Source organism: Xenopus tropicalis, chromosome 9, assembly GCF_000004195.4.
Source record: "Xenopus tropicalis strain Nigerian chromosome 9, UCB_Xtro_10.0, whole genome shotgun sequence".
Lineage (NCBI taxonomy): Eukaryota > Metazoa > Chordata > Amphibia > Anura > Pipidae > Xenopus > Xenopus tropicalis.
Genome location: NC_030685.2, coordinates 66,619,965 through 66,636,669, shown reverse-complemented (window position 1 = coordinate 66,636,669; position 16,705 = coordinate 66,619,965). Strand labels below are relative to the sequence as shown.

The following is a 16,705-nucleotide window of genomic DNA, read 5'->3' as shown; positions in this document are numbered from 1 at the left end:
CTGTACTAAAATGGCCCCCACAGTCACCAGATCTCAACCCAATAGAGCATCTTTGGGATGTGGTGGAACGGGAGCTTCGTGCCCTGGATGTGCATCCCACAAATCACCATCAACTGCAAGATGCTATCCTATCAATATGGGCCAACATTTCAACCTTGTTGAATCAATGCCATGTAGAATTAAGGCAGTTCTGAAGGCGAAAGGGGGTCAAACACCGTATTAGTATGGTGTTCCTAATAATTCTTTTGGTGTGTGTATATAAGGGCTCTGGCACACAGGGAGATTAGTCGCCCGCGACAAATCTCCCTGTTCGCGGGCGACTAATCTCCCCGAGTTGCCATCCCAGCGGCAAAAATGTAAGTCGCCGGTGGGATGGCACACGCTGCGCAGTCGATTTCGGCAAATCGCCGAAGTTGCCTCGAGAGGCACGCTGCGCGTGCCATCCCACCGTCGACTTACAATTTCGCCAGTGGGATGGCATGGGATGGCAACTCGGGGAGATTAGTCGCCAAAAGGCTTAGGGCTCTGGCACACGGGGAGATTAGTCGCCCGCGGCAAAACTCCCTGTTCGCGGGCGACTAATCTCCCCGAGTTGCCTACCCCTGCCATCCCACCGGTGAACATGTAAGTCGCCGGCGGGATGGCAGACGCGAGTCTTTTTCGGCGATTTGCGCGAAATCGCGCCGCGTCTGCCATCCCGCCGGCGACTTACATGTTCGCCGGTGGGGTGGCAGGGGTAGGCAACTCGGGGAGATTAGTTGCCCGCGAACAGGGAGTTTTGCCGCAGGCGACTAATCTCCCTGTGTGCCAGAGCCCTTAAGGTGGCCATACACGAGCAGATCCGCTCGCTTGGCGATGTCGCCAAGCAAGCGGATCTTCCCCCGATATCCCCACCTACGGGTGGGCGATATCGGGGAGCATTTAGGTAAAAAAAATAATAATCCGATCGTTTGGCCCTGGGGCCAAACGATCGGATTATGTGGGCGGCAATGGGGCAGTCGGATCGGGGACCGCATCAACGAGCCGATGCGGTCCCCGATCCGACCAGATTTTCTGACCTGGCCGATCGAGATCTGGCCAATTTCAGGCCAGATATCGGTCAGCCAGGCCGCTCTGCTCTCCCCATACACGGGCCGATTAGCTGCCGAATCGGTCCAAGGGACCGATATCGGCAGCTATAGTCGGCCCGTGTATGGCCACCTTTAGTCGTTTGAGGAAATATTGCTCCCCTGTCCCTAGATAAAAGACAAACCTGAATGTTATCTGATCTTCTGGGACACTCACCTTAATTCAGTTAGGATGTTAAATGCAGAGCAATCAGGTCCTTGTACAAGTATATCTCAGCTATGCTAAGGGGAAGCTGGTTTGTCCCTAAATCATCTCACAACAAATAGGAATTGATTATTATTGAGAAAACAAATTAGCCCTGCAAGCTGCTGACCCTGACACACTCCAAGGGACACATGTTTTACTGCTAAACTGCTATCCTTTACTCTCACTCTACCTCTTCAGCCTACTGTACAAGGTAAAATAATTCTTTTAAGGGCTGTGCCAGACGGGGAGATTAGTTGCAGGGCGACTAATCTCCCCCTGATATGCCATCCCACCGCTTAGAATGTAAATCGCCGGTGGGATGGCATTTGCAGCGCGGTGATTTGCCGAAATCACCTTAAGAGGAAACTTCGGCTATTTAGGCGCCGCATATGCCATCCCATCGGCGATTTACATTCTAGCCTAATCTCCCCGTCTGTCACAGCCATAAAGGAACAGTAACACCAAAAAATGTAATTGCATCAAAGTAATTCAACTATAATGTACTGCTGCCCTGCACTGGTAAAAGTTACGAGTTTGCTTCAGAAAGAATACTATAGTTTATATATAAACCTTACTGTGTAGCCATGGGGTCAGCTGGGGGAAAAAAAAGGGAGAAAAGGCTCTGGTTTCATAGCAGATAACAGATAAGCGCTGCAGAATACAATGGGGTTTTACCTGCTATGTAACCTGTGCCTTGTCTCCTTTTTTTCCAGCTTGAATGGCTGCCCCCATGGCTACACAGCAGCTTATTTATATAAACTATAGTGGCATTTCTAAAAGCAGACATTCCAGTTTTACCAGGGTTGGGCAACAGTACATTAGATTTTAATAACTTTAAAATACTTATTTTTGGTGTTGCTGTTCCTTTAAAGGTGCAGATGACACTATGCCTCAAACAGATTTTTGTGGGAACACAACCCAGCTAAAAACCTTAGCAGAAGACTCACAATTTTTTTAAAATTTAAAAATAACAGACTTTTCCAACTCAAGCCCAATTTATACATAAGACTGTTTTCTGCAAAATCTGCAGAGTAACATGTTTTCATAGTTTTTGCTCAAAGGAGTGAGAAAAAAAAACTGAGTGTTCCCAAATTTGCATGTGCCATGTTCCAGGGCTACCACTGTTTGCTCTGACTGACAGTACTATAGCAACAAACTTACTACTACTACTATTTTACAACATATGTAAGTTGTTAGAAAAAAAAAAACAGTTTGTTTAAAAATAAGAGATTATTACTTAAACCTTATTTGTGGGGGTTGCAAAATCTCTAAAAGACACAATGAATATGTAAAAAATAGGACCATGCCTTTGCTCAACTACCATTACAGCCAAAGCACACCACCACTGACTCTTCTTGGTCACAAAAATGTCATTAAAAAAGATATGATATACACTCACCTGTAGGGCTGTCAGAGTTGTCACCGTGGTGCAAATGGATTCCAGCTGCATCAACAGAGTTAACTGTAACAGTCTGTAGATTTGGCAACTGGCCGGCATTCAAACTAACAGGAGTACCCCCTCCTGCAACTTGGCCGAGTGTGAGAGTTTGCACAGGTGTCAAGGTTATTTGTTGCGCAGAAGAATTTGGAATCTGCAAATTTTGCAAGTTCTGCACGCCTTGAACTTGAAATGTCTGCCAGGCAATCTGGCCAGAAGGAGTCACTGTTTGAGCCTGAATTAAGAATGTTCCTGGGTTAAGCTGCAACTGGAGGTTTTGCAAAGCTTGGGAAGATAAACCTTGAGTGCCACCCTGGACAGCTTGGATTGCCTGCTGTGCAATGCTCTGCACAAGCTGGGCTTGACTGGTAGGCTGACTATCTTGAAGGTGAATCTGCTGTACCATCGTTTGTGAGGCGGAAACCTGAATATTCTGTGACTCATCCGTCATTGATGTCTGGATGTAATTTCCATGGAGATCCGATGTTTGCACATGCCCACTTGGACTGTCAGTCAAACTGTTTGCATTTTGCTGAAGCATTCCCGTCCCATCTATAGTAACAGGAAGTTGAGATGAAGACGACGTTGGCACAAACAAATCTGTATCTGAGTTGGTATCAACACCATCAGGAGAAATATGCTCATGTTCTGCAGTCCTTTCTGAATTTTCAGAGTTTTCCATGCCGTGCCCACTTATCAAATGTCCATCAGCAGTAAGGCCTGCAGTCATGGCTTCAGTGCTACCAGTCAGACCTAAAGAGTCGAGGTCAACACTATTTATGGGAACAAAGGTAATGTTACCAGGTAGTCCAATTGGGACATTAGCAACAACCTGTGTTTGGCCAGCATAAGATGTACCCCCAATGGTTACCCCCTGAATCTGCACTGACCCACCTGAATGCTGAATTTGACCAGCTTGTGTTAATATGTTTGGGCTCGAAGACAAAAGGCTACCTGAATGGTTTCCAGGAATTATCTGAATTTGACCACCATCCTGGTCCAGGCCCCCATTATCAGAGGATGTGGTGAAGCCAAGCTGGACTTGTTGTCCATCAGATGTCTGGAGCTGTGGTATTACTTGATATTGGACATTGGACAAAGTACCATTAGCGGTGTCTGATCCTGGTGCTACAGAAAATAAATGTTGGTTTTGCAGAGTCTGAATTGGCAGCACATACTGTCCACTCGATGTTACTGTAGCACCACCTGGAATCTGCACAATGTTTCCAGCTTCATCTTTTAAAGCAGCCTGTGCAGGAGTCAACACTTCCCATCTATTTGGGCCTCCTGAAATCTGCACCGCCAAGTCCTCAGTCTGAAAACAAAAAATAAAAGTATATGATGAAGCGACAAAGTATTAAATCCACAATATTTAAAATAAAAACTTATGAACAAAAAGTAAAATAGGTGCAATATGAAGTAGCTATATATTGTTCACCGGCAACTTGTTTTTTTTGCAGCAACCTATCTTTGGAGTTGCTTTTAAAAAAAACAAAAACAAAAAACCACACAGGCGACATGGCAGAATTTAACATTTAAAGATCCGTGAATTTGTGTGTGTCGGCTGTGTACTGTGCGTTAAGTAATTTCCATAGATTTCATGCTATGTCTATCCTATTAATAATTCACTGTGACAGAACATGAAGATAAAGTAAAATGCTGCAGGCACAGTCAAGGTTACAAGAGCACAAGAGAAAGGCTAAAGCCCCCTTGTACATGTACAATTTATATGGGAGTGCAGATGGAGCAACTGCTGACATAAATTTGTGCCCAAGGGCTCACAGACCACTCCAAAAATAACATTCATTGCCTTCACTGTAAGTTGGAAAGTGAACCATGACAGTGAAATAATAAAGTTGTGGTGCAGTGCAACAGTGGGAGAGGGAGTACACATTAACTTCATGGTCAGAACTGGCACTGGCAATTTCTGAGAGCACTCCGCCATCTGGCTTTTTTTTTGTCAATTCTTTATTTTTGAATTTTGCAGGTATGGGGAAGGGTACAGAAAGGAAGAGGGGAAGGGGGGGAGGGATAGGGAACATTTTCTTATACATTTTATCACATTTTAACAATTTAAGTCCGCCATCTGGCTTTAGTTGTTCCAACACCATCTTCACCTTTAAGAGTAACCATTGAGAACGATTTATGAGCTAAAGGTATGGCTGTCAATATCCCAAACAGAGCATCTTAGCTATATATGCCCCTGCCCTGTTTTGGAAATGTCAAACACAGATACATCTGTGCATGTCTAGCATTTACATGTTGGTACAGTCCCCACACAGCAGACTTGGGTCAGTTAACTCCAGTGGAACACAAATTAAAACATGTGCACCCCCTCCCAGCGCGTCGCATTTATTACGCGCCCCGCCCCCTCCCCTCTCCTCTGGCCCGTGGAAATTTTTTTTTGCCTCCTACCGGGCCGTGGTGCTAAAAAGGTTGGGGACCCCTGCTGTAAATCACTGAGCCCCACAGAAGAAAAGTGCTATATAAAAAAATTTAAAAAAATGGTAAAGTCATTTATTAGAATAGAATGAACAGCCTAATGCTTTTCGTACCTTACGGGGCACCTACACATAGGCACTTGTGTAAGTGCTCCATAAGGTACAAAAAGCGTTAGGCTGTTCATTCTGTCCTAATAAATGACTTTTTTACTTTTTTAATTTACTACTACTACTGCCTCAATTATTGATGGTTTTTTGCATTGAAGCTGTTCTATTAACAATATTTGATAACCCTTTGACTGGAGGTTTATTGCACCGTCTACTGTATATCACCACCAAAGATTTTACTTAATATTAAGTGCACCAACTCTGAAGCAAAGCATATACACAGTCTACACTTCAACTATTAATTTTTGCTAACAAGTGCCTATTGTCAACATACTTAACTTTCTGGATAAAGGATTCGATTGTAATACAATACTTTACCACAAACACATGTGCAACTCAAACCTTATGGCCTCATATCTAGAAGTGCATACTAATGCTGTTTCTAGTCAATTCCTTGTCTATGAACACCTAAGGCTAATGTCCCATGGAGTGAGTTAGTTGCGCCCAACATATCTTTGCTACACGGGTGACTAACCGCTCCGAAATGCCTTTCCACCAGCGACTCCTATTTTTGCCAGTGTAAAGGCCTGCGCATCTCTTGGGCTTTCCGAAGTCATGCAACGTTTCTTTTGAAACAATGTATTGGCCTTACCACCGGTGACTCCTATTATTGCCAGTGGAAAGGGATGTTGGAGTGGTGAGTCGCTCTTGGTAGCAGAGATTTATCGTGGGTGACTAACTCTCTCCATGGGACAAAATCCTAAGCCCTGTAGCTGTAGGCTAGTGCCACACAGGGCAGATACTTGGCCTGCAAATAAACAAAGGCCGAGGATCTATCTCTACACTTGAATATGCAAGTTGTGTCTGCAACTAGAAGAACTGTTTTGGCCCGGGTGCAGGCACACACACTGTATTTCAGCCGGAAATTACTAGAGTGTGCAGTTTCAGCCTGAAATATACTACATCCGCCTGCACCCGGACTGAAGCAATAATTCCAGGTTCAGGCACAACTTGCAGATTTTCGCTCCGTGTGGCACTAGCCTTACTAGTTTTTGTTTCACTCTGCCCGTGGCTATAACCTGAGGTATCAGCCATTAAAGGAGACATATCCTATAAAAATTATGAATGTACCAGTGAATTATACTCCTCTAGATATAGAAGGATTGTGTTTTAAAAAGTTGTGTTTCTGACTGATTTATTGAGAAATTCCACAAAAACCCCACTAGTCCCGCCCATCTGTTCAACTTCCTGCTGGCTGAATTCTCTGGATGAGCTGGTAAGCCGGCGGCCCTCCATACACTGCACTGTAGGATAGGAACCAATCAGCAGCTAGGCTGACCTGATAGGGAACTGAAGCTTGTCGGTGCTTGTGTGAGTGCAGGGCTGTGATTGGCTCTCCCCCCTCCTACTGTGCTTCTGGCAGGGACCGTTAGGACACGCCCACTCTTCATTTCGCACTGGACAGAGAAGTGATAGGATCTATAGGGAGCTCCAATAAAGGGGCCATTGTTACAGATAGGATTAATGTTTAGCCCAAAGGGAAACGAGCACCGGATATTATTCATAATTGCCTACAAAATTACCTTTTTTTCCCCATTTATCCAATGTCTCCTTTAAGAGTAGATGAATGTAGGCAGAGAATCCCTGTGTGAATTGGCAGTAAATTCCTACATTTGAAATGGGCAAACCCAGCAAGATGCAAAGTTAGGACTTTATCTACTTTCTGGTACTTCTGCAACCAAATCCAATCTTATTTGAATTATTCTCTCCTTAAAACTACTACTTTTTTTTAAACTTTGTCCAAGAATTGGCAGCTCCCTAAGTGTCATTGCAAGAGAGAAGGCCCCATCAAGCAGACCATACACGCACCAATATAATTGCACAAAACATAGTATTGTATGATATTAGGACCAGGATGTCACTTTTGTACAATTGTTGTCTGCCAACTATTTTATTTACAGAACATCCTCCGATTTGTTTTTTTTAAGGACTTTATCCTGCAATTTCAGTCTGAATCAGAAGACGGCCACCGTTAGTGAGCAGCTCTGATAGACAGGAGGCATCGCTGTATTTGTCAATTACAACTACAAATCCAAACACACGCTACCTGACACCAGTACCAAAGCGCCAAATTGGAGCAAGTCTGCACATTCATCCAATTATCAGTAAAAGAAGCCTTTTCTAACAGTATAGTTGAAAGCGGTTTCTTTTAAAGGATTCTCATAGAATCCCTAAATATTATGGAAATCCTTTATTTCCCCCTTTTTTTTCAAAGAGCAATCTACCTTCCTAAATCAAAGCCTTAAGGTCCCCATACACTATAAGATCCGCTCGCTTGGCGATGTCGATATCCCCCACCTACGGGTGGGCGATATCGGGAGAATCCAGGGTAATACGGGCAATGGCAACGTCGGTTCGGGGACCGCATCAACCAGCCGATGCGGTCCCCGATCCGACCAGATTTTCTAACCTGCCCGATCGAGATCTGGCCGATTTCAGGCCAGATCTCGGTCGGGAGTGCCCATACACGGGCCGATTAGCTGCCGAATCGGTCCAAGGGACCGATATCGGCAGCTACTATCGGCCCGTGTATGGGGACCTTTAGAGAGTTGGCCACTATAGCAATATGATCCTTAATTAAGAATCCTATTGGCAATGCATACAACTCCCCATGACTGCTTGGGTTTCCTACTGGTACCCCATTTTCCTCTCACACTACAAAGACAAAGGCAGGTTAATTGGCTCCTGATACAATTGACCATAGCGTGTGTGAATGTGATAGGGACTTAGATTGCAAGCTCCACTAGAGTGGGACTGTGGTGAATAATATACAACCTCTGTAAAGCAGTGTTGGCACTATTTAACAGATTAAGAAAAACAAATCTCTATTGCCTTTAGAGCTAATTCCAAGAACAGAAACAACTGCCTTTTTTAGCACCAGAACCACACTATCATCCCTTCTAATATTTGATTAATGTATAACAAGTGAAGTCAAAACTGCAAAAAAATCTCAAGGTGGAAAGCAAGACAAAGAACTCGATTGCTAGTGCAACTGTAACTCCACAACAATATTCATAGACTAAGAAAGAGAATCTAAAGTTATATCCACTGATAGGTCTTGAATATATAGATAATCAATCAACAATTGAAACAGAGAGACAACCAACCATTTATTGGCTCAATTTTTAACGAAAAAAAAAAAAAAAAGCAAACCTACTATAAAGGTGCATCCCAGTTTCCTCATGGTACCCACTCTGCCCACCTAAAGTGTTTCACACCATTGGGTGCTTCATCAGAAGCGGTAGATTGTAACTCCCCTGCATAATGGACTTGTTCTAATAAAACAGTCACAACAAAAGATGAAGGGACTGTATACTGGTAACCTACTTCTCAAACACAGAGTAGCATCTTCCTGTTTATCACAAGAAATAACAAAATACAATGATTTTCGGTTATTAAAACACTAAGCAAACAGTATGTATAGTACAAATCCTATTCTCTGAACTTAAGTTAAAAAAGGGGTAAACTGCCCCTTTAAGTACATTTCGATTACCATGGTTGTGACAGCTCAATTAAAGGAATACTGTCATGGGACAACATGTTTTATTCAAAACACATCAGTTAATAGAGCTTCTCCAGCAGAATCCTGCATTAAAAACGCAAACAGATTTTCTTTATATTTAATTTTGAAATATGCTTAGCCATATTCTTCATTTCCCAGGGTGCCACAGCCATGTGACCTGCACTCTGCTAAACTTCAGTCACACTTTACGACTGAGCTGCAAGTTGCAGTGATATATCCCCCCCCCCCCCCAACCAGCCAATGAGCAGAACAATGGGAAGGGAGCCAGACAGCAGCTCCCTAGGTATCAGAATAGCACTCAATAGAAAGAAGTCCGGCTTGGGACTCCTCCAGTTACATGGGGGTGCCATGTAACAGTGTAATTAGAAATAAGAAGTACACCATAAAAATCATACAAAATCATGAAAGAATCCCTTTATCCACCCTGACTATAGTAATTATTGTGTTACAGGCAGGGATGTACTATATCCCACTATTTTTTGACTTTAATGAACACTGAATTCTTTCTGAAACATTTGGCCAAATACCAAACCAAATCTGAACCCTGTAACACAAGGAGAACGTGCATGGTAATAAAATTTCAACTTCTGTGTTCATTTGACAAAGATTCAGTTTGACCAGGCAATTGGATTCGGCCAAATCCAAATCCTGCTGAAAGACCAAATCAAATCCTGGATTCGCTGCAACCCATTGCTATAGAACAAAATATTACTGCAAACTATTATACTGCACTCTTCAGTACTATACTGTATAACAGTTAGAGAAATTACCAGTTACAGATATAGCATGAGTAAAATAAATTGTGCATCTACTTTAAATGCTACTGCTTTTGAACAAGCCCTAGTCAGACACATGCTGTAACTATTTTGCACCCAGAAGACATGGTTTTGTAAGTTTTTTTTGATACAGGGATTTCCCATGACAATCAAAATATAATAAAAGTTTCAGCCAATGCTAAGTAAGAAACAATCTAAATGTAATCAGTTACAGATCATGTTATTACAGAAAGTGGCACCACCAGCATGAGCGTAACTATGAGCCAGCCTCATGAGCGTAACTATGTAACTATGAGTGCACCATGTTTTTTTATGCACTTTACACAATTAGCATCAAATTATTTTTTTTTAGTATTTTATTGAGTTTAATATTATTGCACTTAATATGGACATTTATAGTACCTGCACTTTCACTAAACTTTTTCTAAGACCAAACAGGTTTGAGTCTGTTAGGTTACAGTGTATATGGTTTATGTATGAGTGTATAGATAGGTCAGTATGGGTTTATGTATGTGAGTGTATAGATAGGTCAGTGTGGGTCTGTATGTGAGTGTATAAATAGGTCAGTATGGGTCTGTATGTGAGTGGATAGATAGGTCAGTGTGGGTCTGTATGTGAGTGGATAGATAGGTCAGTATGGGTCTGTATGTGAGTGGATAGGTAGGTCAGTATGGGTCTGTATGTGAGTGTATAGATAGGCCAGTATGGGTCTGTATGTGAGTGTATAGATAGGCCAGTATGGGTCTGTATGTGAGTGGATAGATAGGTCAGTATGGGTCTGTATGTGAGTGGATAGATAGGTCAGTATGGGTCTGTATGTGAGTGGATAGGTAGGTCAGTATGGGTCTGTATGCGAGTGGATAGATAGGTCAGTATGGGTCTGTATGTGAGTGGATAGATAGGTCAGTATGGGTCTGTATGTGAGTGGATAGGTAGGTCAGTATGGGTCTGTATGTGAGTGGATAGGTAAGTCGGTATGGGTCTGTATGTGAGTGGATAGATAGGTCAGTATGGGTCTGTATGTGAGTGGATAGATAGGTCAGTGTGGGTCTGTATGTGAGTGTATAGATAGGTCAGTATGGGTCTGTATGCGGGTGTATAGATAGGTCAGTATGGGTCTGTATGCGGGTGTATAGGTAGGTCAGTAGAGGTTTGAGTGTGCCGGGTTTACTTGGAAGGATTGAACTTGATGGACTCTGGTCTTTTTTCCTATTTAACTATGTAACAGTAGCACTCTCTTAGAAGAATAGTTTTCTGTCTGTATTTGCGGTGGCTCTATTAACTGGTTCATTTTGAATAAAAAACATGTTTTCCCATGACAGTATTACTGTAACACATATATGTCAAACTCAAGGCCCGGGGGCCAAATCCGGCCCACCTGGCTGTTTTATGTGGCCCTTGGTGAGTGTGTCCGACCATCCAGCCTGATCAATTTCCATTTTCCTAACATAGTAACTAAGACTAAGGGGTATATTTATCATGCTGTGTAAAAAGTGGAGTGAAGCATTACCAGTAATGTTGCCCAAGGCATCCGTAATCAGATTTCAACAGTAGCAAAGCATCTATTGGCTGCTATAAGCAACATCACCAGTAATGTCTTACTCCACTTTTTACACATTGTGATAAATATACCCCTTAGTATCTTACTAAGTATATTAATAAAAAATCTGGCCCGCGACTTAGCCTGTGTTTTAGATTTCGGCCCCCTTATGTGATTGAGTTTGACACCCCTGCTTTAACAGGTTTGTGTATACTATTTTCCAATAATTATTGCCATTGAGATGAAGGGAAGATCCAAGGCCTTTTCTGTCCACAAGTTGAGATGAAAGTCACATTGGCAAAAAAGCATCCTGAATTTCCCCATGTGCCGCTGCCCTTAGATTGTTTTCAAATTGTTGCATTATACACAACCATGGCTTCATCAGGAGAAAAACAGGCCTTTTATGAAACTGCAATGTGCAAGGTCTCTCAATCATGTTTCCATCTGAGAAAGACATATTAGGGACTTGCAATACTGTACAGCATGATACATTAGTTTTGATTTTAAGCAGATCGCATTCAGCGCATACTTCCTGTCCTGAGCGTTACTAAAGTCTGTCACAAAGCTAATGTCAAAATTTGATACATTAGTAGCTGGCAATCCTCTGATGCCAAAAATAAGAAAAAAAACTAATCTACATCTTAAGTTTGTGACCTAGCTTAGAAATGAAATGACAGGAAGAAATATCAAATATACTCATTTCTAAAACCTTAGTTAAGTAAAAAAAATAGAAAGCAGCTATAGAATGAATTATGTATAGCACACTTTTTGAAAACTATACACTCTATCCATTGCACTGCCCATTTTTGTGCTTCAGCTGCCACTTAAATACCAGAAGCCTTAAAAAGGGGATTAACCCACCTAAATAACTTACTAGCCCAGCCTGCAGAGTCTTTCTGCCCCGTGTCCAAACATATCTAATCAACTGACAAAATGCAAAGACTTGGTGGTTATAGGCAAGGGTCAGCAACAGGGCTGGCAGCTGCCATGATTGGCCACATGAATTTAGGTGTAGGATTTACAGCATGCTCAGTGAAGGCAAAAGGGCTTACATTCGGTCAGACAGGTTAAGGTGTTTGAGGATTAGGAGGTTGGGAGAGCTATTACATCAGTTGTACAGAACCACAATCCATTCAAACACTGTTAACAACCCAGACCCTACCTAGCAGCTATCCAGCAATACAGCTCTACCCTGCATCATCAGTAGACCCATTGTCCAACAAAACATTGCTAGTAAGCAGCAAGAAAGCGTTGTCTAATATAATATATATATATACACAAAGGATGGCACACTGCTACATACCATTCCTCGGGTGCATGGTAAGGGGTTCCAATACTGTAAAAATGACCAGCAACATCTCTTGTGAAAAAAGCATGTATTTTTAAAACAGCATAAACAGCCAATGTTACATTTCGGTCCACATCATGATTATACCACACACCCTTAAATATCCAAAATCATTAAATCAATAGGAAGTGACCTCAATGTGAAGTGCCAAAAATGGCTGTATATGCCCAATCTCTTGCCAGCAGTGTTGGGCGACTGTGCACATCCTTAAATACCCTATGTCTAGTCAAAAAAGAATATCATAAGAACAATTTTCTTGGAGATGCAATTCACAGCTTCAAATCCTTTAAAAAAGGAAACAATATAAAATATACATGTCCCTGTGTTTATAAGTAATCATTCCAGATGCATCAATAGATTGGGCAGCAATGCAAGTGACAGCATGCATCAACAATTACTGATCAGTCATGCAGCTACTCTGTTCCCTGATGTCAACATCTTAAACCCTTCAAATAATGACTGGTCTGAGGTGCTGAAGGCTATGGGCAATGTTAGCATTGTTTAAGAAGTTTTTTTTCTTGTTCAGTTAAGGGCTGTGACAGACGGGGAGACTAGTCGCCACGCGACAAATCTCCCCGAAATGCCATCCCACCGGCAAGAATGTAAATCACTGGTGGGATGGCATACGCAGCGGTTTGCAGTTTGCTGATTCGACAAACCGCGTATGCCATCCCACCGGCGGTGCTTTTATTTGCCAGCCACAGGTAAAACATTCATTCCACAGTTGCTATCAACTCTAAAACCGCCATAGGGCAAAAACTACACTAAAGTTCTTTCATAAACAAAAAAACGATTTCCAGTATTTTACCTGCACTTCAATTTTCTCAAATATCTACACCAGGGGTGACCAAGAGGTAGATTGTGGTCTACCAGTAGATCACTTTAAAGTTTCTGGTAGACCTCGAGGTGGAATGCAGTGGGATGACATCCCCCCAGCATACTGAAGCACTCAAGCCATCCAACTTTTTTGCTTTATCCCAGTATAGAAGATTGTCCCCACTGGGCCACTGTATGTATTTGTTCCCACTTTATACATGTTTGTGTGCAGACTACAAAGTGGGCCTTGAAGAAGGAAAGTAAAAACTACTACAATTCTTTCACATTAAATGTGAATTTGGCACTGCATTTATATATTGCTATGTGTATTTGTTAAACATCAATTGATACTTTTTCTTGCTTATTGCGCCAAATCTTGTAGATTGTAAGCTCTTTTGGGCAGGGCTCTCTTCACCTTTTGTATCGGTTATTGATTGCTTTATATGTTACTCTGTATGTCCAATGTATGAAACCCACTTATTGTACAGCGCTGTCGCTTTATAAATAAATGTTAATAATAAGAATAATAATAAAATGATAGCTGTCGCACTATTTTAACTGTGGTAGATCTCATAAAGGAGGCCAGGTGGCAAGAGTATGACAAAGTCTGGGCACCCCTGATCTACACCATAAATAAGTGCAAGTCTTCCAAGTATAGTTAATTTCTAACAAACTCACTGCTCTATACATAACCAACTTAACAATATAGTAATCAATATGCCCCAGCCACACAGATTGTAGGTAGATATTATAGCAAAGAAATGCCAAAAATGCACTAATAAAGGTTACATAAATTAATGTATTAGGTTGACAAGAAAGGAGAACACTAACACTGCCCAAATAAACCATTAACAACATTTTATACATGCAGGTGTTTATGTTTATTAAGAATAATCCACTAATCCTTGGAGGTGCAACAAACACTCACTAGTAAGAGAATAACTTCATATAGACAGAGTTTTTATGAAGCTCACAGCATCCCATAACAAAACACTAGGCCAGGGATCTTCAGTCTGCAACTCCCTGCACTGAAGGCAGCTGTTGGGAGTGCTCAGAGTTGTAGATCTATAACACCTGGGGAGGGGGGACATACTAAACAAGAGGGGGATACAGGGAGTTCTATTAGAACAGCAGACACAGCTAAGTTTGTGCAGTAGGGTCTGAGCAGCAGGCAGTCAGTAGGGTCTGAGCAGCAGGCAGTCAGTAGGGTCTGAGCAGCAGGCAGTCAGTAGGGTCTGAGCAGCAGGCAGTCAGTAGGGTCTGAGCAGCAGGCAGTCAGTAGGGTCTGAGCAGCAGGCAGTCAGTAGGGTCTGAGCAGCAGGCAGTCAGTAGGGTCTGAGCAGCAGGCAGTCAGTAGGGTCTGAGCAGCAGGCAGTCAGTAGGGTCTGAGCAGCAGGCAGTCAGTAGGGTCTGAGCAGCAGGCAGTCAGTAGGGTCTGAGCAGCAGGCAGTCAGTAGGGTCTGAGCAGCAGGCAGTCAGTAGGGTCTGAGCAGTTATTACTAGGAAAGGGGATTTCAACCTGCACCCTCATGCCCAACCCCTAGCAACAGTTATGTTCAGTTCTAGAAGTACAACTCCCAGGGATGTGTTGCACAGGAGAGGGCCGGGGGTCAGGGAAGCAGTTGCCACATGACAAGTTGAGAGGCAAAGTCCCAGCATCCCCACGTATCCCCTGGGAAGGCCGCTCTCAGGGCTCATACCTGCCGCCTTTATAAAGCCACAGAGGGATAAACGGGAAGGGGGTGACCCCTTCAGCGCCGGCCACAGGGGAGGAGGAGCAGTGGGAGGGTGAACGGCGGAGGAGGTGGGGGGTACAGCAGGACATATGTCCTCCCCTCCCTCCCCTTAGGGGGGTTGTCTCCGCTCCAGCCCAGGCTCATCACTTACCGCTCCGCCAGCAGCGCTTACCGACCTCCCCACCGCCGACGAGCCGCGGCAGCAGCAGGCAGCGCAGGGAGAGAGCTGACGGCGGAGCGACTACCCACAATGGGCGGGTTCAGCAACAAACAAGTGGGTGGCCGTTAGTCCGGAGCTGACACAGGAAGTAGGGGCTCCGAAGGTGCCTATTTTGCCTCTTTAGAGACCCCCTCTGGCACCCAGGTAGGGGCTCGGCCGGGGCTACTGCTGTACGTGGCTCCGTGCGTAGGGATGGGGGAGTCCGGCCTAGTGCGCAGCAGGCCTGAGGCCCCGCTCTTACCTGCCCGCCGCCACCGCCTTGGTCGCTGTCATCGCCGGCGCTGCTGCTGTCTCCGTGTTGCTGCAGATACTCGCTCTGCCCATCTACTTCCATTGCGGCCATTTCCTCTCGTTTGACGGGCTGTTCCGGAGCTGCGAGGGGGGACAAAGACATGAAATGACGGTCTATGGAAGGCTAAGACAGCGCCATAGCTCCCTCTTTCCCACTCCCTTAGCGTCCCTGTGCCCCAACCCCTATCGCCGAGGCGCTTTGCCGCTCACTCACTAGGGCCGCCGCTCGCTGGCCGCGGAGACGCGGGCGGGACTTGGTTACGTACCGGTCATTGTGTTTGTGGCAGGATTAGTAAAAACCCCCAGGTCGCACCAAACCCCCCACTGGCGGGCCGCGCTCGGTTTATTCAGGCGCAGGCCATAGTTACTATAATAATCCCGAGCAGCGCTGCGGACGGAGAGAACCAGGCGCGGGATTTTTTTTTCCCCCTATTTTGATTGACGGTGCGGGAAACACAAAGGGTGGGGCTTCCATCCAGTACGGGGGACGCGTGACGTCAGACGCACGACAGCCCGCCCTTCTCCTTCGCCGCGAATGGCTAGCGAAGTCTTGTGACAGGCCAGCGATTGGTCGGCTTGGACGCCGCTCACTTTATTTTATTTATTTTTTTCTAATTTTTTCCACCGTCCCTGAAGTGGACGCGGGCTTCCTGCGAAGTTTGCGTGACGTGCGCGCTCTCTGTTTACTCTCACAGACAATAAGCGGAGGCCTAGGGGCGAGCGTAACAGTCGGGCCTTCGATTCCGCGGCGCCGCTCAGTGTATTGTGACGCCTGATTCATTGGCAGTACCGAAAATTCCAAAATGAACTTGTCCCAATAAAAAATCGTATCACATAGGCGAACGTATCTTTGTGTCATTTGTTTGCGAGTACTAACGGCTGTTAGCAATGTCTGACAGCCCCCTGCAAGTGTAACTAGCGAACTATAACTCCCAGAATCCTTAGCAAGCCGGTCATTTCATTTTTAGTAGCAAAAGTATTTATTTTTACCGTATTAGTGACATTAAAATAACTTCGTACCTTGACATAATCACTTATTCCGTTAGTGCTGAAGCTCTGTCAGTGCTGGGGTTCCATGTTTAACCTTCCTCAGG

General features: G+C 44.1%; 1 protein-coding gene across 3 annotated transcripts in view; it reads right to left on the bottom strand.

Annotated features, from left to right (window-relative positions):
• Window positions 1-16,431, bottom strand: part of sp3 (Sp3 transcription factor) — a 28,332-nt gene extending 11,901 nt beyond the window's left edge. Inside the window, exons 1-3 of one of the 3 annotated variants that reach the window (XM_002934605.5) lie at window positions 15,878-16,431; window positions 15,562-15,692; window positions 2,714-4,067 (exon numbers count right to left, since the gene is read on the bottom strand). In XM_002934605.5, coding sequence (XP_002934651.1) covers window positions 2,714-4,067; window positions 15,562-15,692; window positions 15,878-15,884 — 1,492 coding nt within the window. In that variant the 5' untranslated portion in view covers window positions 15,885-16,431. Of the gene's footprint in view, window positions 1-2,713; window positions 4,068-15,561; window positions 15,693-15,825 lie in introns of all 3 variants that reach the window. The other 2 variants (XM_004917719.4, XM_004917718.4) reach the window with 2 other exon arrangements.
• Between the last annotated feature and the right edge of the window lie 274 nt (window positions 16,432-16,705).